The sequence below is a fragment of the Phallusia mammillata genome, chromosome 1 (assembly GCF_965637545.1).
Source record: "Phallusia mammillata chromosome 1, kaPhaMamm4.hap1.1, whole genome shotgun sequence".
Taxonomy (NCBI): domain Eukaryota; kingdom Metazoa; phylum Chordata; class Ascidiacea; order Phlebobranchia; family Ascidiidae; genus Phallusia; species Phallusia mammillata.
Genome location: NC_137252.1, coordinates 24195677 through 24223177, shown reverse-complemented (window position 1 = coordinate 24223177; position 27501 = coordinate 24195677). Strand labels below are relative to the sequence as shown.

The 27501-nt window shown below is 37.3% G+C and overlaps 1 protein-coding gene and 1 long non-coding RNA gene across 4 annotated transcripts; one reads left to right on the top strand and one right to left on the bottom strand.

Moving 5' to 3' along the window:
* Positions 1-319: 319 nt before the first annotated feature.
* Positions 320-3990, bottom strand: LOC145228670 (uncharacterized). Of its 2 annotated transcripts, none has more exons than XR_013860155.1 (3): positions 3847-3990; positions 1686-1815; positions 320-1095 (listed from the first exon to the last, which is right to left on the bottom strand). It is a non-coding gene; the product is annotated as an uncharacterized LOC145228670 (long non-coding RNA). The 2 variants fall into 2 exon arrangements; XR_013860147.1 differs by having other exon boundaries at positions 3851-3989.
* Positions 1772-27379, top strand: LOC145228662 (spondin-1-like). 2 transcript variants are annotated; one of them, XM_080093926.1, is made up of 10 exons: positions 1772-1837; positions 19185-19361; positions 19513-19662; positions 21951-22040; positions 23348-23467; positions 23754-23927; positions 24269-24478; positions 25374-25556; positions 25632-25823; positions 26424-27379. In XM_080093926.1, the coding sequence occupies exons 2-10, from the start codon at positions 19190-19192 to the stop codon at positions 26621-26623; spliced, it is 1491 nt and encodes a 496-aa protein (XP_079950052.1). In that variant the 5' UTR covers positions 1772-1837; positions 19185-19189; the 3' UTR covers positions 26624-27379. The 2 variants fall into 2 exon arrangements, with proteins under 2 accessions (XP_079950052.1, XP_079950047.1); XM_080093921.1 differs by lacking the exon at positions 1772-1837 and adding an exon at positions 16192-16494.
* The last annotated feature ends 122 nt before the right edge of the window (positions 27380-27501 follow it).

Genomic DNA, 27501 nt, shown 5'->3' with positions numbered 1-27501 from the left:
TCCAAAATGCACGTAAAATTATCTCATGTTTACTTGACGACCCGGCTATCCTAACATTTTACTTTCCTTATACAGCCGTGTCTAAGCAACTTAATTCTGTTACACACATTTGGAAAACTATGTCTTTTCAGGCGAGCCGCATGCTAAATTACAGCTAATAAACGTCATTTAGCCGTTGTGGTTTGTCCTTGTGTTTGTTAAATGGGAAGGCCTTAAATCCATATGGGCGTCTGCCTTTACGGCCAGTATTTGCGTGACTTTTGGCAGCATCGTAATGTACATAGGGCTGCGTGACAGTTTGGGTATTTAACGAAGGTAATTTGAATGACATTTTTTTATTAATGCTGCCACAAAGTTCAGTTTGATTCCAGTTGCTACAAACACCTTTTTGTAGAAGCACGGTTTGGCAAAAAATGTAAAACAAACAAATAAAATCGTTTTACCAACAAACTTAAAACACCAGCTTTGAAATACGATAAAATACAGCAAAACAAAATGATGTGTAAAAAATATTTCATTGGCAAGCTAAATTGGGCGGTGCAGCACAATAGTAACACGCGAAAATGCAGGATAGCTTGTTTTCCTGGTTTTCTCCTCATTAGACAGGTCCTAAAACTACTATTTCCTTCACAAGTCTTAAACCTTTTTGTACAAATTTTCAGCAAAACAAGTTAAGGTCGGTGTGTAACCTTTATTCACCACGCCGAGTGTAAGCATAAAGAACAGCAGATAGCTAAAATTTGCGCCAATGGCTAACAAGGTTTTCAACAACAAGCATTGTTTATGTTCTTACAATGATTTTGAATTAAATGATATATATAGCTTTTCACAAAAGCAAAAAAACATTCACAAAGCAGCGATTTGTTCTGTTTTGGCTTTATTTTCTCAAAAAAGCCAAGATACCCTTTTATTTCCCTCTGGCGACAAGATTTTTCTTTTTCAGTGGCCACACAAAGCGCTAAAGACCACAATTTTATGTCCGTGAAGAGTTAAACTCATTGTTGGATGTTTAAGACGATTAAATCTTTCTTTTTGTCAACCAGCAACGTTTTCTCCATAGCAACAGTGCGTTGTGACGTTCTTTTCTCACGGAACCTACAAAAAAGTTTTTAGTATCAAAATTTGTCTTAGCGGCCCACGATTTTTTTGTTTACAAAAAGAGCATAAAAATACTGTATATGCAAAGCAAAAACTGCATGTAGTTTCGAATGTTGGAACTTTCGAGAATATACAAGTATATTTACCTTTATTTAATTTAAGTCGTTGCGAGAAAGTACTACGATAAGGCAACATTTATTACGTATATGTCACGTGACTAGTTGTCGTAATTTAATTTGACATTTGTTTTTTGTAACTGCGCGGGTTTGTATCAACACTTCTAGCAGCGATTTAGATGCTCGACCACTTAGCAATCATTGCACGTCCGTAGCTTTGTCTCGGATTTGTTACAAGTTGCTTTTGGCAAAATGCACTGGTTACAATTGCATAGCGGTTTACTGCGGCGTGGTAAGCAAGGTGTTTTCAGGTCAAAGCATTGTTAATTTTTTCTCACAAACAATGGTGATTGTTTCGTCAGTTAAGTTGCAATGTTAGCATATGACATGTGTGGTGTTGTTATAAGCTCCAGTTTTGTTAATGTCACAACTGGGCTGGCATATTATTTAATTTAATTAGTGTTAACTTACCTTGATGCAAAGAGCTTGACCTCCGTGATAAGGAATGGACCAACATTGTGCTTGGATCTATACACATTGCACAGAACGTACAGCAGGTACATCACAACGAAAAGTGCAATAGCAAAGGCTGCGAAGCACACTGAAAAACACGAAATGAAAAGGTCAGTTCAATTTTCTATCACGTTATCAAGTCACGTAGCTAGCTAAATTAGAACTAATGCGTGTAAAGTAAGTGCATATGTTAGTTTACTCAGCAATAGATACAGGCCGGATATACGACCGGCCAAAAGGCCATATGCCAGTGGAAAGTAGTTTAGGGGTCAGTAAACTTGTAAAAGCACTACACACACTTTTTACTACGTCTGACGCCTTTAAGTTCAGATGAAAACGTTTGGTGTGACTTACTAATATTATGATAAAAAAGAGCTCTAAGACTTACACCGTTTCTACAAACGCTTTGTTTTGTGGTCAAGCCAACTACGACTACTAAAAGTACGATGACATGTAATATTTGTGTTTGTTACAAAATCGTGATAACACAGTAATTGTTTTGTCACAACGAAATAAAAAGCACTGCAGTTCACGCAAAAGAGACTTTTCAGCTAAGTAATTTCGCTTCTTGAAATGTTTTACCACATACTTATGGAATCAAATTTTATGGAGGTCGTACTTGTTAACCCATACCTATTTTAATCTACTTTTCTAAAAACTTAGCGTTTAGTATGCAAACAAAGATCGGATTATCGATACACAGAAGCTTGAGTTGTTAGCAACACTGAGTATTATACCTCCGGCTATATTAGATCAAATCCCTAAAAAATCTGTCACGTCTTTATGTCGTTAATCGTCTGAAATCTTTCAGTTAATAAATTCTAATCAACACTGAAGTTTAAGTTTATCTGGAAGTATGTCGACAACCTTACATGGTTTCTTGTGTTAAACCTGTTCAGTCAGTACATCAATAGTCCCACACTTTTAATTTAAAAAAACTAAAGAATGTCCGCCAAACAAGTTTTGTTTTAAGGCTTTAAGACAAGCTTAAACATAGTTCTTATTATTGGTGGGTGGCAAAATTAGCCACTTGACATAAAATAACTTTAAACACGCACTCGAATAAAGCGTACAAGTGATTAAAGAGTTCTTGAGGACATTGATGTTATGTTTTGTTTGTGAGTACCTCTTGGGTCGTTTGAGTTTGTTGGCAAATGATTAAGCAACAAGTAGGTTACGAACATCGAATACATGTTGGTTATACTTGTTTTAACGTTTATTGGTTGTTCATTCCGCTATTTTGTTCTGTAAGTTTTATATTTTGTCCATATCTAGCAATAGTTGTAGATACGACTCTGTACGTATAAGGCAAGTAATTACCACTAGACCTATAAATGTTTACTAAAGTGTAAAACTTTGATAAAGGATTTCATACAAAGCTTGATCTCACACGATTCGTTTTAATAAATTAGCTACTGACTTTTTCGGAATTACACTATTTCCATGGAAATGCATCCCCTTTCCACAAAATGTTTTCCTTAAATAAACAAACGCCATATCAACAATCACCTTGTTTGAAACGTATCAGTTTACATGCAAAAGGTAGAAGGCAAAACGCACAACCCCTTGACAAGTGTGTCAAGTAGTCTACGAATTGTTACATTTATAGTGGGTCAAACGTAGGAACAAAGTGCGGAAGCGCAACAACAAACTTGTTTCATTTCTGTGTATTGGATTTGGGTTTACGATTGGCATTGGCTGTGTTGAATAGATTTAATCTGATAACAAGGCTTCAATTGACAAAATTCGATGGGCTAATTTGTGAACGGTTTCAACAAAATCCTTGTTTACATTTTTTGAATGATGACCGTCGCAGGAGTTATTGGTTACCACATCATTAAAGTTAAACACGAAATATATGGTACAAACTGTATTATGTACAACATACAACAACTTTCTTTGTTTGTCTTGTTTATGTAACATTGTTGCCGACCCTGACAGTTGGTTGCAATGTTTGCACGAATGCTTTATTCACCATCAACTGTATATTACCGAAGGTTTGGGTAAATTTATTGGAATCTAATTCATAATCTAGCCTAAATTTGCGGTTTCGTAAAGTGATAGTTCTTAAAAAAACGGCTACAGTAGACACACCAATTAGTTAAAATATGAAACATACATACGTATTTTTCCAAAAGGAACATGTTGCCACACTATTGCGTTTTCCAGAGTGGTTGTTTCATCCATACCTCGTATAGTCAAATGGCCATAAATAAAAAAAAACTTAAAAATCTGTCACAAACAATAAATATCTTGTTGAAGATTAGTCATAATATAACATGAATTGCTTTTCAATTAAGTAAATAATATATCATACCAAAAAGTTAATGTGTGAAATAAAAAATTTGTCAGCCTAATCCCGTGATTGTGTTGTTATTTATTAACCTGTTATTTAGTTAAGTTAAAGTTGATGTAAAAGAGTTCTTCACGATTTCTTTATCTTAAATAATCAGGCCTAAATATTTCGTATCTTTTCTTTAGCGCAGCAAGAATCGTTAACGTAACCGCAGCTATTGTTTTGCTAATGACTCAATGTTATGACTAAAGTTTGGGCCAATAAATATTAACGACTCAATATTCGCTTTCTTAACTTTTCAGCTGTTTGTTATAAATTACAACACAAAAAAAAACTTGGGAATGCACAAATCAAAGACAAAATAGTGTTAAACAAACTAGTCGAAATATATTAAACCCCCCTTAAACTACTTAGTAATATAATTCACCAGCAACCTTCACTCTGCATTGTGCCTGCAATGAGGCATCCCCATGCTTGCTGCGTAACAACACATAAACAACTACTTTGAGCATAAATGCCGCTGATGCCAGCAAGACTTGTTCGTGTGTCTGTGTTAAACCAGATAATGTGCTGCCCGTCGCGATAAAGTTCCAAGAAAAAGTTAACAACATTGTTTTCACTCTGACAATGCACTTAGTGGCATGACTGCTTTAATCTCTCGTCAAGTAGTTCGAATAGCGGGTATCATAACAATTCGTTCAACACGTTTTAATTTGCACACTGCAAAAAAACGAACAGAACCCCTGACAGACACAACGATTTTTCAGTTCCGTTACAATGGCGTGAAGCGACACATTTTTGAAGAGTTCTGAAGGCTTTTTGAAGAGTTCTGAAGCTTCTACTACTATTTTCCTGCCTTTTCCACTAGTCTACGAAACAACGGGTTTGCTTCTACTACCAAACTATACGTTGTTTGGATCTGCGTGTCAACATAAATGTTTAAATGTGCAATCCCATATTTCAGTTCAGTTCTAGTAGACAACGTTTAATTACAAAATAACGTCTCTTGATTAATTTTCAATCTCGAATGCGTTGCATAAGCTTCGTGCCTGCTTGATCTGTGTTGTGGCCGAGCAAAAGCGCTGCATGTGCATGGTGGTTTGTCTCGCTTTCCCTTTTTCTGTTTGTGGCTGTCGTACGTTAACGCGGCATCCTAGATTTGCTTTTTGTGTGTGTTACAGAGTTGTAAATTGAGGCCCGAACCCGGTCTGTACCCGAAAGTACAAAGCTGATTTCAGTAGTTTTTAAAAAATTCGTTGAGCTGCTGAAATAGCGACACAAATGTTCAGTCATGTCCGAATCGAGCCCGTTACATTTAAACTTATTATAAACCGAACCCGATTCGAAAAGCCCGACGCGAGTTACAATTCTGGGGCGCACAGTAGCCCTGCTTTATATCATACTGTACTTTTATGACTCAACTTTTACCAATGACCTTGTGCAGCCGTTACAAAAAGCCACCTAGCAGTCATAAATTCGTCGATCAACTATATACGTTCCACGTTCTGCCTTGCTTGAAGCTATACATAACTTTTCACTACAGCCCAGTGTAAAATATACACTGAAATCAAAGATAGCATTTAATAATAGTGACCCGTTGAGCTTTGCAACCCCGTGTTGCTTATGATTGCACTTGATGCAACGCAGCCCATATGCAGATTAACTGACTGACAGGAAACCGCTTGCACGTTATCTGATCACATCCGCATGTCAATCGTTAATATGCATTTGACTTTGTAACTTGCAGAATATGAATTACATCAACACGATAGTACGTCATTTAATACATGCTCGGTAGTGTTATGTGTATTAGTAATGTTTCACGTATTAATTAGATTTTGAACGATTTTCCATGTGACACTTAATATAAAGTACCCGAGGATAATAAGACCCACGGCTTACATTTTTTATGTATGAGAATAAGGACTCTGGTTTCAAACCACTTTGAAATTTATGCGAACTGACAAGGGTTAAGTTTTGACATGTTCGTTACGTATAATACTTTCTTTGGTCGTAGGTACGATTTTATTGATAGGCCTGCCGGTATGTATCCTATATCAATTCTGTGTGTGGCAAATTAGATTTTAAAACACTCAATGCCATGCAGTGTGTTATGGCATAAGACAATAAACTCCGCTGTGAAAAAGGTTTAGCCTCCATTACATTGAAACTAAACATAGCGTACCTGGCACATTATGTGCAAAACCAATAGCGAATCAATCTAAACTGCATTTTCAAGTCACCAATCACTCAAACTAGCAATACAGCCGCTTGCAATTGGCATCAAAACATCCGGGTCTGTACACCATCACGATCCGATCCATCTTTTCGCGCTACTAATTTTAAACTTCGATTTCAACCTGATTCCACGTATCGACGGAGGTAGGCACAATAGGCAACACAGACGGCTGATAACGACACTTTAAAAGCGAAAACTGGCACAAGGTTGGGAAGTAGTTCGGTTGTTATTGCGCCAAGCGGGAGTACTTGAAGTTTCGTGGCTGCCAAATCTTCCAAGTTGAATAAATTTAGATTTCAAACCTGATTTTGATTGGCATCGCTCAAGTCTTGCAGAGTTGCCGCAACCACCATGTTAACTTAAGTCTTGCAAACAAAAAACAATTCATTTCTATAAAATGTACTTCAGCGTGTTGGCATTTCCATGTCATTGATAAGTGCGGTCAAAGGTTTCGAGAAATAAAATTACATAGCAAAAATATTAGGAAGGCTTTAGACGCTTGAAGAGGATATCTGTAACCACACTTTTGCAATTGAGGGAATTGACGTGAGAAATTTTTTGAAGCGTGTGTTTTCGTACAAATTTTAAAACTTATTGCAATTATAAAAAAAATTTGACAAAAAAAATGTTAGGAACCAACAAAAATTCTACAAAACAGTCTACACAAATCAACTCCGAAATTCCCGGTCAACAAAAACAACAGTATCACGAACAACACTTCAGCAATCGCTCTCACCAGAACTCAATTTGTGCTGACTAAGGTCTTGCCTCGATGTCTCCAAAACAAACGTCTTGTCCAACGAGACTACAAAGCACTGCATCACAATAGAAGAGTTTTAAATTACTTCTCAATCGCTAACTAAACACTCCACTCAGCATCAAACTAATTCCCCCGACAGAAGCCTTCCATCGTCATAGCTGACTGCCCCGGTATGCACGCCACACTTCATGACATAAGTCGACCGGTGATAAAGCGTTCTGCAACACATCAAGATAGTGCTACTTCATGTTACACTTACACCCCTGAATGTTGAATTTAAAATTGGACTATTTTTTTATTTCTAAATTGGTACCAAATATTTCGCTTTTGGTACTAATCGATTTTTTTCAATTTTAGCTGCTTTTGTTGCTCACTCGACCATTTTGTTTATAGAAACTGGCGTACTTCGGCTCTCAACATTGTCAATAATAATTCGCTTGAATTAACCGCAGGAATTAACTTCAGAAGTCGAGTGGGTTGATTGTGTGTGTTCTGAATTTTGTGGTCGCTATTGCTTAACGATTGAAACTGCATTCCATGGTGCTAAGCTGGCACTTATACACTTACTGCAACAGCTATTGTCATTTTCAATTAGTGGTAAATCGTAATGATGCATTTAATCTATTTGTATGCTGGTTTTAAGATTCTAAACAACTATTACTATACCCTGCGGGTATCTCTGGGAGAATTGTGCATCTAAGCGTTCAATCTTGTCATATGTTTAAAGGCACTTTTTGTTTCGAATTTGCTGCTTGGGATTTTCGCGTATTCATCGGTTAATTATCAATGATTGTAACCCCCACATGCGACTGCACGTTTTTGATACACTTTAGTACTTAGTTGTACGCGTTGTTACCAAACTCTTGTTAAATGTTTCAGCGTACAAGATCTATTCACAACTCTATAAAATTACAACAATCCTGAGAGAAAACAAAAAATGTGCTGGTGCTTTAACTCGCGGTAGCACTGTATGACTTTTTGCACAATCTCGACAACAGACCATACCAGACTGCGACTTAACTGATTCGACACAGTCTGGAAACTGGTTTTGGCTCCACAGGAAGCTTTCTTCCAGCCTGGTACGAGTTTTTTTCTGGTTTCAGCCATTGTCTCTATTGAATATACTCACATTTGTTTGCATGCAATGTTAATGCCACAAATTGTTGATGTACATTTTTCCTCGAATTGAAACTTTCTCACACTTAACTCAAGTAATTTTGATTTTCACTACAATTGTGCAATTTCGCAACTGTAAAGAGTTACTTTAAGGTGTTTTATTTTTTATTTAGCTTGAACTAATGCATTTTTTTGTCTTTAACTGGACTACAAAAGACAATGCTACTTTATGTGGCCTGTCTATTAACAAAAACAGAAAAGTCAACTGACCGCATGACGGTTGTTCCGTTGTGCATATAAACAGGCATGAAATTGGTTACCAGTGAGTTTGAGGAACGAGTAATGCTTGTGACGTCAAACTGCAACCACAGTTTCAGCGGAATTGTTTTCGATGCGTCATCTTCTACATTTTAAGACATTGTTTTCGTGGGACATATAAGTTATGTATTACAGGTTACAATATTCCAACAGAAACTCTGTCTGAACTCAATAGTTGTACAAAATGAATTTTTGGTTGCCTTTCGTGCTAATCGGCGTCGTTTATTCCAAGGTCGATAATACATGGTATTCGACTTTAAAGTGGCGAATCGATAATTTAAATGTTTATTCGCAAGGCTGCTAGTTCATGTTGCAATAGCATTTTTCTAATCGCTGTATGAAATGGCAAAACGTAAATATCGATGTTAAATTAGTGCTTGCTCAGTGTCAAATTAACAGAATAAGTGCTGAACCATTAATAAGTGCTGAACCAGGTGCTTTGTTCTTGCTCAAAAATTATCACAACGAACAATAACTTGCTGTTGTTTTTGCCAAGCAGAGGGTTGTGAATTAGACATCCATGAATCACCAGTCTTACTTTCAACAACACACTCGCACTTGCAACCGCAAAACTCCTCGAGCCTTTTTGCAATTTTAGCTCTAAGTCATGCATAAACGAACCCAATGATCTGTTACGAACGGGGCCATTAACTTTCGCAAAATGTTAATGTCTTCTGAAAGGTATTCTAACGCCTGAACGCTAAATCTGTCTCATCCGCAATGATTCATTTTGGAGAGACAAGCGTTTTCGGAAGAGGTGTTGTGCAGTTTTTTTTGTACTTTTAAGTGTAAAGCCAAACTACGATCAAAGTTGCCAGCATGAAATGCATTCATCTGCATGGTAGTTAAACATTTCGAGTAAAAAATTGTCATTAGTAAAAAGCAAATGGGTTGTTTGTCTTTAGTTACATTACCTTACTGATAATAGCAAAGATTGCATTTGTGTAATGACATGATTTGTATGAACCTACTTTATTCTTAATGTTGTTTTAGGTAAACTACTCTTCGTTTGTGTTTACGAGTATGTCGTCACACATAGGCCTATGCTATTAATTGCTGTCGTTTGTTTGTGATGAGTGCCTGCTTACGTTACGTTTGAACGATGTACTTGTGCGAACGTTGTGGATAGGCAGACTCATTGGCGACCACTTGTGGAAAGGCTGTTTATTGTTGCATTTGCCGCTTGGAGACAGTACAAGAGCTTCGTGGAACTGCATGAGCCGCATAAAATCAAGCCATTTGGTTCGAGAGTTCTAATCAATTTTCAATTCTAAAAAACATTGGTGTACGCAACATTGCTTTACAAACAAGATTTAAACGCAAACAAGAGTATCTTATTTGCCCTAGTGAGACAGTCGATGCGTCAACAGACGGCAGCAGTTTTATATTACATGATTTGCTGCTAAAGTAAATATAAAGGCATACTAACACCGATCAAACCAGATTCGTATAGCTTAAACTTGGATAGACACACGGTATCTATCGTCCTTCCGGACCTATGGTCATTAGCCCAATAAGTATACTATATACCACTGTTTCTCTTTGGTGGGGGTAGCCGAGCACTCATGGGGTTGCGTTAAATTTGTCCGTGACACAAAAACTTGATCCATGCCTTTTAGTTTTTACAGTAGCACGACCATTTGATTTGAGATTTTATGTTGTACAATAGCATTAACGGTGGCATCTCGTTTTTTCGTTTCCCGAGAAATAACAAGAAACAAAGTAGTAAAAAGTCGATGGTAATATAAAACTGAATTTGTCGCAACATACGAGTTTAACGGTTAGCTGCACACACTACGGCAAACTGTCACGTTGATTTTTGATTGTTAAAAAAGAAAAAAACACATTTGGGTAGTCCATTAGTTGTTTGAAAAGCGGTAGTGGGGGTCATAGTAAAAAAGGTTAAGAAAAAAGCGATGTATGTAGGGTAGACTATTCTGGCTACAGCATGCATATTATTTAATTTTTGTGCGAAGCAGTCCGCAAAATGGGGCATCTCTACATAGTTTAACACTGCACCTTTAAAACTTTACCAAGGCAAACTTAAGATTGATAAACAGCACAAACATGTTAATCCTTCCATGAATCAATCTTTCTCAACCCACGCAAAATACAAAGTTCACTTATGTGCGTTTGAACACCACGTTGACGTAACAATGGAGAAGAAGCTTTAAGATTTAATCAATTTTGGAACCTTATCTTTCACCCCTTGCTCGTTGTTGAAAGAAGTCGGCGCCTTGTGGATTGTTGACGTCATTATCTGTTTTTCAAGATTTCGGCACGCGTCTCATCGGATTCCTGTGGTTTCTGTGCATGAGCGCACTGTCTAAAACTGGCAAAACGATTAACAGCGTTGTTTGTTGGCTCTTTAACGACGTTTCGCGCTTGCTTTATACCTAGTTTGGAATTAGCCAATGCGGCCGATCTCTCGTCACCAGCTGCACTGATGAGACCTTATAGGTCGAAACAGTGTGCACTGTCTGCAGCTTATCATATATTGGCTCATATGCTTTTACATAGTTTGGAATTGTTGTTTCAAACATAGCTGCGTTTTGTTTGTTGAAACGTTGTTTGTTATTCTGTTAAGAGAGCGTTTGGTTTGGGATAAGGATTTCGGATGTTTTTTTTTGATTAAAAGTATTTGCATGTTTATAAACGAATTAGATAATTATTTTGGTAAATACTGATTTTGTAAATCCATTGTGTGGCTTAGGAGAGGGCCATTAAGCCGTCTTGATCGCAACAACCACAAATTATAGACAAAAAATGATTTCTTGTGTGGTGTCGAAATCTTGCTGCTTCGAGAGTGACAATTTAGTTCACTTTTATTACCAATGTCACCATTTCTATCAACAGTTAGCATCCTATGGAATTTTCTTTCTAGTGACCAAATAGAACAAGTTCTAACGATTCGTGTCTGGTCCAAATTTGCCTGAAGACAGAATATCTACGTAATAAATGACCCCTGTTAGGAGCTGATACAGCATTCGAATTCCTTTACTTGCCATACTCCAATAAATCGATTACTCGTAAAATACCTAAATACACGTTTCGTAATATTCCATTTCAAGACCCAAACTAACAAAATCATTTCTGTGGTTTTTACGCAACAGAAAACACAAGTTTGTTACGGAATGTTTTCTCATTGTTTCCTCGAAAAATACGTCACAATCGACCGCTGTTCTTTCCCGAAAAAGTTGATTCAGTTAAGCCTCTTGTGGACAAAAGGTGGCTGTGACGGACCAACAATCGCCCTATTGTAGACACCGGAGCAAAATTATATTATTAGCCCCTAGCGTAACGTCTCGGCTCTTGAGTGACGTCAAAAAGCAACGTTCGCTAAGGGGGGAATGAAATAGCGTTATTACAAGTTTTGCGGTGTGTTGTTACTGCATCATTTTACTTTACTTACAACTTGCCGGTTTATGATCCGATTTTCAATTATTTTTAGAAGTATGACTTGAGTGAGTGGTATTTATAGTTTACGTGGCTCTTTTTTTACTCAAGCATATAAATGTACTTAAACTCGCTAGTATAGCATGACCAATACTATATGTACAGCACAGCACTCCATGTGTTTGCATGCAAAAGACTAGCGTAGAACATTTTGTAAAGATTGTAAGCTAGCAAAGTGGTACTAGAAATTATGTTAGTCATTTTATTCAAAAACATTCTTAGTATGGTGGAATACAATTTAGAATTTTTAATTTTCTATAATGAAGTCCACATAGCATTGTGACGAAGTGGAAAATATTACATGAAGATGAAGATTTGTATTTAATCTCAGGAATTTTGAGGTAAACTTAGGCATCATGCCAGAGCAGATAAGCTCTCAGTTGGCAATGAAATAGCGATGAGAGAAGCCAGAGTGTTAGCAAACTTTTGGCAACGATGTAAACATAGTTTGTGGGTGGTATGTTGCAATTGCTGTAAATCTTGCCGCATGAATTTTCTGAAATGCGTACTTGAGGTTGACAATTTCTGCAACGATGATTCTACTATTTGGGCATGGGTATTGAAAGTGTTTTTTTGCGTAAATATTTTTGAACGAATAAACCCAAATTTCCTGTTTTAGATTATGTAAATATTTTCCATGTGTTGTTTCTCTGGTATTTCAAACAGAGGTTACTACACAATTTCAAATGAAGTTATTTTACATTTTTATTTTTGCAAAACCAAATCTTGTTAAAAAGTATCAACAAACGTGCATGTTTCGAAAACAGCGACATTAAAACGTTTTTTGATTGACTTTACAATACCCCCAAAAGTCATTAAAAAATTCTTGGCTGCATACCCTTTCTAAAAATGGCGCAAAAGGCGCTTTCCATGTATAGATAAGGATCAGTGAACCCTAGGTTTGCTAGCAATCTAACTCAATGCTCCCTTTATTCTCGACATGTGCGTGGTGTTTGGATGCCCCCAGGCTTGTTGAGATCTGATAAGGTTTGCAGGTATTTTATTGACTCGCTTTAACGTAGGCTTAGTCGGAGCGAGGCACGTTATCTGGCAATGAGCTTCCTTCGTAGACATTACTCTCGATCACGGAATGAGTTTTAGTTGGTTTTAGTCGGACGTTTTGCAATTAGAACTACAAAACCGAATAGTCGGAACGAACTGCTCCTCGATCAGCAAAACATGGTTGAATTTTATATGTTTTAGGAAGTACATGTGCTGTTTGGTACATAAATGGTTAACACGAAGTTATTTAACAAATATTGACAGTGTTAATCGAACCTAAATAATAGGTGTTATGTCTGTACCGAACTATGTTAAACTTATCCTCTGGTAGTGAAGGAGATCGTGTTTTTAGCTGAAACGTTAATTTCTTATTAAGCCGTCGAGGGCTGTGTTTTTTTGCGATTTAGTATATTATTTGGTTCGATTTTTGTATCTCTTAATTAACAAGGTTGTCATGTTTTACTCGTGGTTGCTAATACGGCTATAGTTTGTCAGAAGTTGAAAGTTTGAAACAAAGTTGTCAGAACTAGACGCACCGCGGGAATCACAATATATATGTGCCGAAGATGTCGGATTCACATTGAGTAAAAACACTTAACAGCGTACTTGCTAAGAAGAAGCATATAAGACAAATATGTTTTGGCTCAGAGATTTGTAATTCTACTTTAAACGGTTTTCCATTGCGGATAAACCTAAACACAAACCTTTATAATCCTTAAACTTACGAGGTGTGCCAGTCACCATACGCGTGGCACTGTCATCGAACAATGTCTGCATTGTCAAAACCTTTAGTAGATTTTTGCTGCAATGGTTTTTACTTTTAACTGAAGATGCTTATATTTGCCAAATCAGGAAATCATGAGCTATAACTATAATAACGTTACCTACAATATTTGATTTTTGTCACATTGACCTGAATTGTTGTCCAAATAAGTACATTTTAATTAGCCTTTTGGACCGCAAAAAGGTGTGTGCTACGTTTGCAAAGCGGGTTTTGACCGAATTTTTAGCACTCAAACGTGGCAATTGTTACTAATTGTCAGAGCCGCTATTACCCTATATACCCAATTTTAAAGGATAATACGCTTTTTTAAAAATATTTTTAAAAATCTGCTTATTTAATAAAAATAAACGTTGGGTGTTTACGCCTAAATTTGGCTTAACAAAGGTGGCTACAAAGCTTTCAGAATTCAATGGATTACTTGCAAATCAGTCATACATCAACCTAAATCTTGTTAAACAACCGGATTCCAAGTTCATTCCTAAAACCATACTACCTCCCCTGCGTTGCTGCGTTTTATCATTCGCTGTGTGAGATCCCATAAACTGGCAGTTTGAGCTTAAACCGCCACTTTATCATCACAGTAGGTGGTCTGTTTCTTGTGTTGTTCAACATTACAATGTTCCACATGTTGTAACTCGAGTTTACTGACAGGAAGTACAGTATTACGACTTTCCGCAGTGAGTCTGGTAATTTTCATCAGGCTTACCGGTTTGAACTTGGTTGTTTGTAGAAATTTTTTTGTTTTCTGTGTGTTTGGCAGTGGCTTTCCAATCCCGTTACCATGCATGCAAGATAAATATAACATTATTTTGGGGGTTTGCTGCTGAAAATTGATCCCAAAAGCCTTTTTTGTGATCAGAGTGAAAAACACGATTTAATAAATTATTTACTAGATCTCAAACTGATTCCTCATTAATCACCAAACAATCTTGGTTTGTTTGACTGCTTGTGGCAGAAGTTGATTCTTTTCATTGCTCTAATTTAGATGATGTTTAGTAAAACTGACTATATTCTTGGCTTGTTGCCAGATAAAGCATACAATAGTGTGACTTACGTCATTGAAAGCGATATTGTGATCAAGATGTTTTTTGTGAGCATGTGAGGTTTTTAGATGAGTCATGCAAGCATAAACGGTAGAAAACAACACTCATATAATATAGAGGCTCTTGCTAATACGACCATGGCCACGCAGTGATATACAGATATATCCTATTCTTATGCCCTATGCCCGAATACTATTTCTGTTCGTAACATTTAAAACATTATACTATCCACCACTTATCGTTTTCATTAAAACGTAAATTCGAATACAAACAGACAGAATCATTTCCTATTACAATTTTAGTCCTAGCTCAAAATTCCGCCGTCGAGAGGTTGAGAAGAGAAACCTTGTGTTGCACCTTCAACAAACAAAACCCGACATTTCGCAACGTTTCAATCCACGATTTTCGCGTCAAATTTACGCCTTAGTGCTTCCACCGGCATAGAGTCTTTGAACCTAATCCCCAGTTGACGACATCGGCCTTCAAACACTGAAAACCTTTGCCTCTGATGTTGGTTGCGGCGAACTGAGAAGAAGGCAGACAGACGGGGGCAAATATAACTTCAAGCACGCGCCAGGTTTTTCGGGTCATTTACGTTAGATGAAGAATGTCTGCGAACTGTTCGGTGAGGCAGCAATTGGAAGAAAAAGATAATGCGTTTTTGGCAGCCAAATAATTTTGCGTAAAACAACTTTTGAGTACAATGAGGTGATAACAAATTAGATCAGTTCAAATTAAGCCTCAAATTTTCCTGATCAGCAATTTGACTGTCAGTTTTCCCTTCATTGGTTCACCCACATCGCTGTTTAACTGATGAGGTTTGGTGCTAATTTAGCCACTTATTAGTTGAATAGTGGAACAAGCATACTACATAAAGCTGACGTAAATCTGTTGAAAATCTGTTTATTTGGTTCATGTTGACTATTTTGTTCATGGAGACCCCGCCGACAGAAAAAAAGTGTTAGGTTAGTCATAGTCTAGACTAGAGAGTCGGTCATCAACCAAGTGAAGCATGGCATTCCAATTTGAACAAGTCGATTTTAAGTTGAGTTGCTATGTTGTGACGCGTGACCTATTGCTGTCTGTTGTAAAGACCTTTTTAATGGAATGCCGTGTCATGATTGCGCTTTATTTTTAATTGATATGTCAATATTTAGTGTGTGAAATCGCCGTTGTGTAAGCCTGGGGTAAATCTGCAGCCGAAACATGCCAAAAATGGTAGATGACTTTTGACCTTGCAAGCTAACCAAACATTTGGGCGACATTCGTTTGAGACACCAGTCAGCACCAAATAGACCAATCAAACTAAGTGGGTTCATAGTACAACTAGGCTTTGTTTAGGCTTTTGCTTGAAATTACCTTTCAAGACATAAACACTTGAGATACCCACCTTTGTTGTGTAACACAAATTTTGTGTATTCCATTTTCAAGGCACAAACGTGCTTTTAACACATCCCGCTTTTACAACAGGATACAAATTTGCCACAATAGAACAAAATGACTAAAGCAGTCTTATTAACGCTAGCAACCTTGCTATTAGCCACAAGCACTTATTCTGCCCGTCTAGCCAACATCCGGGTTACCCGTAACCTTGACGAATCAGAAACAAGCATTGAAGCAAACTTTGACTTGGATACGGAAGATACGGAACGACGTCATCACCAGCACGTACGTCATCATCGTTTAAATGACGTCATCGTGGGAAATTTTACGTTTCCGGATGAAGTTCCAAAGGTTGAGGAAACCAACTACAGTAAGTTAATCTTGACATAAAGTGTGCTTCTTTTTCAAAACATACATATACGAATGTACCACTTAATACAAAAATACAACACGAATGTACCACTTAATACAAAAAGGTGAAAACTTAGGCATGTATTTATTTGCCCGTAGATCTCTAGTCAAACAATGGCTTCTATCCACTCTCACAGATTTCAAATATTTTTTGCCGACTTAATGCCCATCCTTGAAGGGCATCAGGTTTCTTGCTGTTGGTAGGGTTTGTTTATGTAAGCATGGGGCAATGCATCCTTTGTGATCCTTGCCCCTAATCCCCGACCCTAGAGATACCCGTGCGACCTCCGACCCTTGCGATGGTCGTTAAGCCTAGGTACTGGACAACAGGCGATTGCCGTCGGCGCTGAAAGAATTTTAATTGTTTTTGTCCGAAACGGTCACAGTTCTGTGAAGCTTGGTGTTAAAATGTCCTGAAAATTACGCTTGGTCAAGAAAATCCCCCGAAAGCCTAACAGTTGTCGTGTATATAAATACAATTTAAATTGTGTTACTAAACACAATTTGGTCGCATGTTGAATTGTTGAACACCCAAGTCTTTCGTCGAAAACGAGTTGAGTATGTGTACCGTGTCCTTATCTTTTGCCAAACCTTAGTTTGTGGTTGTGTCTAAACCAGACATCAATCCTGTTTCGGGTTTATTTAGTCACGCTCCCTCAACCGTAACATCCGCTATGTGACGTTTCTCCCCATGACGTAACCTTGTATAAACTCGGTCGTGCAGAGAAACTTACATCTTGAACTGTCCGACAAACCATGCACAAAGGTTTTGTTCTATAGCGCTTGTAAAAAGAATGGACTTGGTAACCTAAGTTATGTTTGTCAAGATTTGTGTTGGACAATCTGACCGAAAAAAAAACTACTACTTGATCTGGGAATGCTTGGGAGAGCAGCTGATTCGGTACAACACCTTTAATAGGCCTGGTGTAATATGATTTGTCGACATTGTTGTCGTGATCGCTAGTCTGCATCGACGCTTCTGATCCCAGTATGAATATGTTTCATCTTAGTGGATCTGACGTCTGTTTAATGCTAAGAAACGCGTTTTCTAGCAACGCTTTAACGGACAAACAAATTCTAACGGAATATTGCGTGTGTGTGACGTTAAACGGGGCGAGATTGAAGTCATTGGGTTGATGACTAACATAAAATTTACTCTGAAGTGTGCGTTGCGGTCAAATCTAAACCTTTCCTGCGCTTTGCTTGTATTGGATCCACATACATCGTTAAACGCCGACTTTTGAGAAAAAACTTCCACGGCGCCGTGATGTCTCATCCATCATGTTTACATTGCAGTAAATGTAAGAAGGGGAGGGCTGATGTTTTATGTCGATGCATCATTTTTAACAAAGTTTTGCTCTAACGTCGTGGAGCACTTCTTGGTAACATCCAGACATGGTGTTAAGGAATTGTTTCAGCAACTTCATTTATGTTAATTTTTTTAAGCCATAAATTTCGGCCCAATGTGATTTTTTGTCACTTTAAAAGCCATGAGTCAAATTTGGAGTTATATTTCTGCTGGAAACGATTACAATCTCTCCATTGCCTGTTAGAGTCTGGACTTCCTTTGATCTTGACAACAAGCCTTTGACGAGTAAACAAAGGTATTATTTTTACCTGTTGCAAATCGACAATAAAAAGTACCAAAACTGCTGCCAAAGAGACTGGTGATCGTTGTCGAGACAACTGCGTCGTAACCCGCCGCCGCTGACAAACACTATTTGTGACGTCACTAAGTGTTTGTCGCGCGACATCATTACTGAGTCATTGACCTTCGAACTCTTGTGGTCTGCAGTTAGCAGAAATTTTGAGCATTTACCCAAAAATTTGGAAATAGCCTAACTACAAGGGTTTGGGCACAAAGCTTGCTGGAAACTTTTTCAAGGAAACCATCAAACCTGCCTTTATTGCGTCTACTGAAAGCGCATTGTACGAATACCAGCCGCAATAGAAAACGCTAAATGCCACACATTGTAGAATTACCTGTGGTTGTCGGTCCATTATGTGTCCATTGAAAGCGCATATGTACGAATGTCTGCCGCGATAGGAACGCTGAAACCCGCACACTGTAGAATTACCTGTGGTTACCTGTCTATGTTTGACAAGCGTGTGCAATCATTTTTCTGAAATCATCGGTGTACTTTCTTTGCGTTTGTCCTTGTTTGCTTGTTAATACACCATGGTGACGTGTTCCAAGCACGAATTTCGTGCCCTTTACCGCTTTAGAATTTCGGGATGGGGCTTAAAGTAATCCGAGGTTTTCAATTATGTGCGTAAGAGAGTGTTTTGTGTTTGCATAAGACGAGCACGTGCGGATAGCATGAGCCCAACAGGCTAAGTTGTGAATATCGACCCATTGTACAAGGATAACGCCGTTTCAAATGCTGAATCACTTCATAGGCTAAAGCAAAATTTAGACCATAAGGCACGTTCCAAATACCAAAACTTATGACAAATAGGACATTGTAACTTTTTTTCTTGATTGCACTAAATTTCACTTAATTTGTTTTTAATAACGTTACCAAAATCAATTTGTTTACTCGCAAAAGTCATAGTTTTGCTTAAAAGCATTATGTCACCCCCTAAAAAATGTTATCAAAAAAGTATTGTTGAATTGTACTGTTAAAAACCGGGTTTCTTTATTTTCAGCACAAATGTGTGAACAAGGATTACTTGCCGATGACAACCAAGTGACATGGCACAACGAGGACTGCCACACTTGCCGCTGCCAAGGTGCCACTGCCATCTGTCAGCAGGAGACCTGTCCAAGTTTAGACTGCCAGCATCCTGTGTCAGTTGAAAGCAAATGCTGCCCAATGTGTCCAGGTAATAATTTGCAACAGTTAGTTAAAATAAAGTTTTGGCGTCCCTACAAAAAACTAGTTTGCTTAGCATCCAGGCTAGGTACAGGAGTACATCTAAACATGTTCGTCACCAAATTCAATTTAAACTAAGTTAATATTTTTATTTTGTTTAGACCAAGTTTGCAAAGCAGCCGATGGTCGTTTCTTTGCGGAAGGCGCTGATTGGCATTTAGACGACTGCACATTTTGTGAATGCAAGCAGGGCAGGGTTCTATGTTCCATCGAAGACTGTGAATTCAAATCCTGCAAAACACCCCACAAAGGTCGGTATGCTGACGTCACAATGTTTGTTCGCTTTTACGTCACAAAGACGACGTCGCTCGTGATGTTTTCATGTCTAAGCACCGATTTATGGGCGGTTTTGTTTGTTGAACGTGGTAAAGCAACGTCAATTGGTTTTCGGAGAAGAGGTTTTATTATGTCGCATTTTCATATATTTTTGTTTTTTGTTCCCGTTGCCCTGGAATGCTCAGATCTATTTGAAAGATAAAAAAATGGACTCTTTTACCGATTTCGAGCGAAAGACACTAAGTTTAGAAATGCCTGTTTGTTTGTTCTTTGATGACATCCATGATCCTAATACCACTATAACAGAAGGTATATTTTTTTAATGACAACACACAATTTTTGCGTTAAAAAAAGAATGCGTATAGTTTGTTAACGGCGCATGGCCTTCCCTGACTATCACTATATTTAAGTTCTATGTGTCTTGTACGAATGATTCATACCCAAATTCTTTTAAAACGACCGGAAGGTTTCTGTACAACGTTAACATAACATTATCCACGCTGAACAAAACAATCTTACACTTTATTGGCAATGCTGTTTTCCCCCAATGTTACTTCAAGACCACCTATATAATAAACCGCTTGAGATGAATATTTGTATGTGATCTATATTTACACGTTATAGTCGATATGAATGCGTTTGTTGTACTAAGTTTGCCTGTTTATATTTTTGGTGGCTAACATTTTTTACTTATACACTCATTTTGAAATTTTTCATAAATTGCGAAATCCTGCATAGTTTTTAAAACTAACCATTTAACAATTTTTTGAAAAACAAAAGAGTTACCTTAAAATCTTAATATATTTTGGCAAGTCAAGTAATCTTTCAAAGTTTGTTTGCAAAACCGGCTTCGGTCTTTAGCCGATGAGCATCAAGCCAGCAACTCAAGATTTTTGAAACCCGGTTTAAACGAACAAACATGTCATGCGCTTTGCACACAGCCATTTCGAAGCCGCTAACGTAATATTCAAATTAGGCAAACCATAACCTAAACGCCACTTGATTAGTCTGTGTTGTTCAGGTAATGCGATTAAGTTAAACACATCAACAAACCATGATGCGCAGGTCTGAGTTGGTTTCCTCCTAATATGGTTTTACCCAAATAACTTCCGCTATTAAGTGCTTTCCAAATTTAGTTGCAGATTTTGAGTGATACATATCTAAAGTTGAGTAATTTAAACAAACACTTTTTTAACTAAACAATTAGGTGCACAAATGGCGGTGATTTTCTGAACAATTATACCTATCTTTAGTACTATACGAATCCAAACTTTTAACTCTTATATTGTGGCCCTTGTAATTGGCATCTTTTGTACACCTCTGAGGAAGCAAAGATGGCAACAATGTCTTTCACATACGTTCGCCGTAGTCTGAAAACATCTCAATTATCGCAATTGTCTTTTTCATGTGCTTTAATCTTATAGCCCGTTTTAGCATTTAATCTTGGTCTGGGCCTATTATAAAAATTTTGGGTTGTGTTGCCCAAGGTAGCTTTAGCTTTACTTTATCGGACTTGTAAAGTGAGTGGCTTACAGACTTGATGCCTTTGATGTTCATTTTTCAATTATTTGTTATTTTTTATCCATAGTTTTTTTTTAAGTTTAATATTTCTGTACTTACACAGATTCATCTTATTTTAGCCCACACACAAAAAACGCATAGACTACTAAATTAACCGCAAATGGTCTAACTCCGCTTTGCGGTCACACGTTTTGAGTGCATTTAACATTGTTCTCAACTTAAACACAGGTTTCTATTCACATCATGCACATCACACTTCAATCTCCAAGTGCACCCACTTGAAATTGATGCATTTGCCAGATATCAATGATTTGTTTTATTCCTTCTGAAACAAAACCCACTATAGTGTATATAAAGACTTCTTTATGTTATTTTTTAATATTAGGTTCTTGTCGTATTCATAAATGTTTTTTCCACTTCGGGCTTTTTGTAAAAATAGGTGGATTTTGAGAGCAACGATTATGACTAATTGCTGTCTGGATTCATCTATTTATATGTATTGACTTTATGTATATTTCTCACCGTCGGTGTCGGTAGATTTTTTATGGATATTGTTAGTGTGGGCTTTTGGAGGGGTTTAAAAATAGCAAATCCAGAAAAAAAACTAATTCTGTATTGAACACCACCTAAATCAGAAATAAAATGCTTAGGTCTTTCCTGACTAGAAACGCCAAGTAATAAAAAAACAAACGAAAATAAATCAATAAATTTTGTTTAAACTCAATTTTGTTTTGTTGTTTAGTTCCTGGCCGATGTTGCCCTGTATGTCCTGATACATCTTGTTATGAAAACAACGGAATGAACCACACAGCTGGAACTGTGTGGAAGGAAGGTACTTGTTATATAGGTTTTCATAATTGTTCTTCAGAAAAAAAACCAACCTCTTTGTTGCTTCTGTGTGTTCGATTTTTCCTCAAGCTGTGTTGGTTGTTTAAACTTCGTGACTAGTAATAAAAAACGTGTTTGTTGAAGCCCAATTTAAAGTTAAAACAACTTAGTTTGCAAGTTTCGCTTCCTTAAACGGAGTTGGGTAATTTTTCTTCTTCAAATTCTAATGTTGAATACCAATGTTGTAGGTGTATATTGATACCGCGCGATGGGATAAGCTGAGTGAAAGTTGCGTCCTTTAAAAATTGAAAGAGTAAAAAACACGTCAGAGTAAACATAAGCGTTGACTAATTAGATTTTGTTTCTCCCTCTGATGATATAATGAAAGAAACCAAAATCCCATTTTTAGGTCAAGTTGTATTTGGCCCTCGTATCACGTTCGGTATTTATAATGTTTCCTCAAATGGTTTTTATCAGTAAACGTGACGGATAAATTTAAGCGTGTGTTTTTTATCAACAGTATAACTGTGAGAAAATCGCCTAATAATCTTGTATACCCGACACTGAGTAATCTTTGCTTGGGGCTAAATCAATTTAGGAGAAATCCGTAATGTGATAGGTCGGTGACCCAACCTTGACAAAAGATAACGTCACTTTAGGGTTCGTCTCTGTAAACTTTGTCGGGTTTAAGAGCCTTAAGTTGACGACAATTTATAGATCCCTGATACCCAAGGTGTGGTGTAAGCAGATCGAAACTGAGTAATTTGAAGGAGAATTTGGGCAAGGAAATGATTATTAAAAAAATTGCCTGGCAATTAAGAGTTTTGCTAAACAAAATAGCACACCATTATGTGTTGCAGATTCTATGGTATATGTTCAGCTCACTTAAAATATTTTTCTGGATTTCATTTAATTTGAATAAATTACAAAATTAAACTTGTTTTGTGTAAAATGGGGCATGGAATATATTGCGTTGTTAAGGTTGGGCATTGTACACAATATTACAGCAAGCATGGCTACATTGAAACAGTTCCAACAACTTGGGGTGTTTATCTAGCTTTTTTTTAGTATAGCTTAACTTTCTACTTTGCACGTAACACTTTCAGACCATACCAAGTCCCTAGTATCTTTATCATCTCAACACACTAATTGTATTTAAGTTAGGCTTTGCGATTGTTATTGAGCAATTAATGTACTTTACTCTAGAATTAGACAACATCGTATTTAATATCAACACGCGCGGTTGAAATTCACTGTTTAATTAGTTTTTAATCTCTTTTACGTGATAAAAGTAAATGTGTCAATTTCCAGACGTTTGTACCCACTGCTATTGCGGCAACGGAGAAAAGCTTTGTGCTGAAGAAAAATGTCCGCATATTAACTGTACGAATCCTTACCAACCCGAAGGCCAGTGCTGCCTAAAATGTTTAGGTGAGTCAACCACTTGCATTTACAAAAACAATAAACGTTTTTTTGTAGTTTTTTCTATACCCTATTTGAAGCAAATTAACTTTATAACGATTGAAATGCGTAAAGTTTGCTTGTGGACTAGCAGTTCTATCTCAATGGTGATCTTGGGCCAATTTCCAGTGTTGTTTTGTTACAGTTGTCTGCATGAATCTTTGCGAACAAAATATATGAATCCGTTACATTTATGATCAAAAGTGGTTTATTTTGCAGTTTACCGACATAACTTAAAAAATACGCTTCCTTACAGATGCGATCGAATGTGTTGTGTCGACTTGGGGTGACTGGGGTGAATGTCCCATACAAGAATGTGGGGGCGGAATGAGAAGAAGATACAGAAGTGTGGTGATTCCCCCCAGAAACGGGGGTGCTTTCTGTCCCCATATGAGTGAGGCGCAGCTTTGTCCTAGAACTCCGTGCAATGGTAAAATGTTTTTCTTTTGTTTTTTAACTACAAATCAGTTAACTGGCTGTGTTGCCGTTTATCTATTGCATCGTATGCGTCCGTGAATACTTCAAATATATATGCAAAGTGATATATTTTCCTGTAACTGAATTATAGGAAATGAAAAATGGTTCTTAAATTTCGTTGTCGACTGTTTGTAATTAATCTTATATTATGTTGCATATAATTTGTTATCACTACTGAGCTGACCATTGCCTTATGTGAAAAAAGTTCACTCCGTGTTAAACTGAAAGCTTTCTTGTTTCTCAAAACAATCTACACTGCCACACTTTGCCTAACACTTTTCTTTTTTCTCCCAGATATCCCAGTTTGTCCTGTCACCAAATGGAGTACATGGAGCCACTGTACCGCCACTTGCGGTAACGGACGTCGTATCCGAATGCGCAGAGAAGCCAAGGTCACCAAAGCCACCATGACATCACTGATCGATTGTTCACAAACTCACATGCAAGAAAGCATGAGATGCTACACCGGAACGTGCAACATTGCTCCTCGCTCTATGATATCAAGTGAGTGTTTGTCCTAATGGTTTGTGATGGATAAACAGGGGTATAGGGTAAATTGAATTTGTTTCTCTTTGTAAAAAAAAAACACATTGCGACACAACTGCATTAACGTTGAACGATATGGAGCGAGAAATAGTAGATGTCACACTTGGTGGGTCATGACTAAACGCTCATAGAAACTAACCACCCGTGTGCGGAAAGAGGGTGGGGTTCGATAGGAAAAGAAACCACCGAAAGACACCTTGTCGAATAGTTTTAAGTGCTGGAAAAGAGATTGGGGCTGCAACCATCTATAACTTCCAAAATAAACTCTTAATATCACAAAGTGTTAACAACACTCCAATTTTAGACGTACGAATAATAAATAATAAATGGCGAACATCACAAAATTTACCAAAGATTACACTTTTTCTACATTTTGAACATTCTAAACTATGTTAAAACGTTGGAGAACCGTAATGGCAGGAAGAGCTTGCTGCGTTTCAGTAAATATTTGCACTTCTTTCCAAGCATGGCTGCGCAGTTGGTAACCAAAGTCAGGGGATAATCTTGACACACGACCAAAGCCGTTATGGGTAATTTACTCCACTCGCTCATCCTTTGCCCATTAGCATCATTTGTTAGAATTACACCAAAGACTATTAAACACAGAAACATAGATTTAATGAATTTTAAAACTATTTTCATCTGATATTTTGGGGGGGAACAAGAGTAGAATGGAATTCGAAATGAGTTTTTGATGTTTTGTGATCTTGTGTTATATGGCTTGTTTGACTTCACTGTTAAGTACAAAAAGGAATAGTATAAAATATTTAAGATACTATATCATGTACTTTGAGTCGGATCGTATGTAGTAAAGATCGTAACTTCCCAGTCAAATTAAATGAATTTATTGCAGATGAACCTGCTGATACGAGCCACTGTCAAAATCTGGCTTGGTCAGCTTGGAGCAAATGTTCGAAGTCATGCGGCCGTGGCAACAAAGTACGTCAGCAGATACCAGCAAACACTTCGACGAAGCATGGAGAGCGATGCCACTTGCTTCAAATGGTGAAAAAATGCCATGGACATAACTGTAGCTGTAAGTTGGATTGGGTTCAACATAATTTTTTTATGCAAACCAAAAAAAAAATAAACTATTTTTCACATTTTTCAGCGGCCGGTGTCAATTGTAAAGTAACCGCTTGGGGCACATGGACACCTTGTACGGCCACTTGCGGCGACACAGCGCGCAAGACTAAGCACCGAATGATTAAGCGTCACCCAACCGAAGGTGGAAAGCCCTGTCCCAAGTTAAAACTTACAAAGTCTTGTCGATTGCCGGCTTGCACTAAACCAATGTTTTCAAGTAAGAATTTATTTTGTATATCCTAGTGACTTTCTTTCATCTGCTTTTTGTTAAGTTTATATTTTTGTTGTTTGAAGCAAAAGAACGGTTGGTAGTAATAAACGCTTAAACCAGTGGTTTCCAACCGGGCAGGAATTTAAAATTTAGAACTTGAGAGGAGAAGTTTACTTTAATTTTTACCTGTGGTTTGTAAATAGACACATAAGCTCTGGGAATATGACCTGTGAAGTTGATAATAATAGACCAAATTTTAAATCATCTTTGTATTGTTTAGCATCTACTACGTATTATATTAAAGATGAATAAAAATGTTTGATTTGTAAGGGGGTATTCTTTAAAAAGGTTAAGGACCACTGGCCTGAACAAAGAAAATATTATTTGCTTGGTAAAAATCGAGGGGTTTCTTTTAAAACTACTTTGTTGAAAGTTTATTTAAAATGTAGTTCAAAGCCAAATTCATTTTGACATTTTCTGGACATGTATTGTACTAACTTTTGTTCTAGTTTTCTTACTCAAGTATTGTTCCAAAATTATAAAGTTCTAGAATCTAAAACAACAAACTCAAGTATTGTACCAACAAAAAAAATATTACTTTTCTAGTTTTCCACGGGGAGGAAGGTTGTGTGTCAGACGACGGGCAGACGCATTACGATGAAAACGAATCATGGATATCGGAGGACTGTCTCACTTGTCGGTGTGTCAACTCTGTGAAACAATGCGGTTTGGATTGTTCGAAACTTGGTTGCGAAGATCCTAGTAACTACGATCGAGGCTGTTGCAGTTTGTGTGCCACCTTTTAAGTACTTACGTTCGTGTTGTTTTTAAGCACAACTTTTTACGCCTTGTCACGGTTGACCGCACAAAGCTTGTTGAAACCTAAGCTTTAGATCACTTGTGTATGAAAACTGACCTGGGATTATCTACACCTTGATCTGAAACATTTTAGTTCCATTACAATATTTTTACTGCTTGCTTGTATTTCCCCAAATCTATTGATCTGCCCAGTTAACTTTTCTAATCACTTTACTGTAGTACAACATACGATATTTGCCATTGTAAAATGTCAATTGTATCAAACTTTTATCGTTTGTGTATATTTCGCCTGCGTTTGTAGTAAACTAAAGGAGCTGGCCTCCAAACGTTTTCTTTAATGCAGTCCGTGGCAATGTCAAAATGGATCCTGTGCCCTTCCCAGATAAATTTAGCTCTTCTGATAAGAAACGACTGGCATGAGGAACTTTATCGTGCCACGAAATCTCCTTAATCAATCTTACATGTTGTTTCCCCAGCATAAACGTATTGTGTTCTTTGAATGAAGCCACGTATATTTTGGCTGATGTGTATATTGTTATGTATGAGTTCCCAAACCATGTAAAGACGTCTTTTTATATGCTCCTATGAGAGCACTATAATGTTTCTAATAAACTTGATTTTATTTACGTTTTATCACCTTGCGACTTTTATAACCCGATTTTTTAATAGTGTGCGCCCAGTTTTATTGTTTCAGAGATAGAGGTATTTATTTCCTGCTGTTAAATAAAGACTCGCTTTGCAAATGTTTGTCTGGTCGTAGGACAGTCATACTCATATGTGTACAAGTTATTGTATTGCAGTAAGCAGTCAGAGATTAATTAAAGCCACATGGGTTATTGGAGTTCTGTTACATTTGAATTTTAGT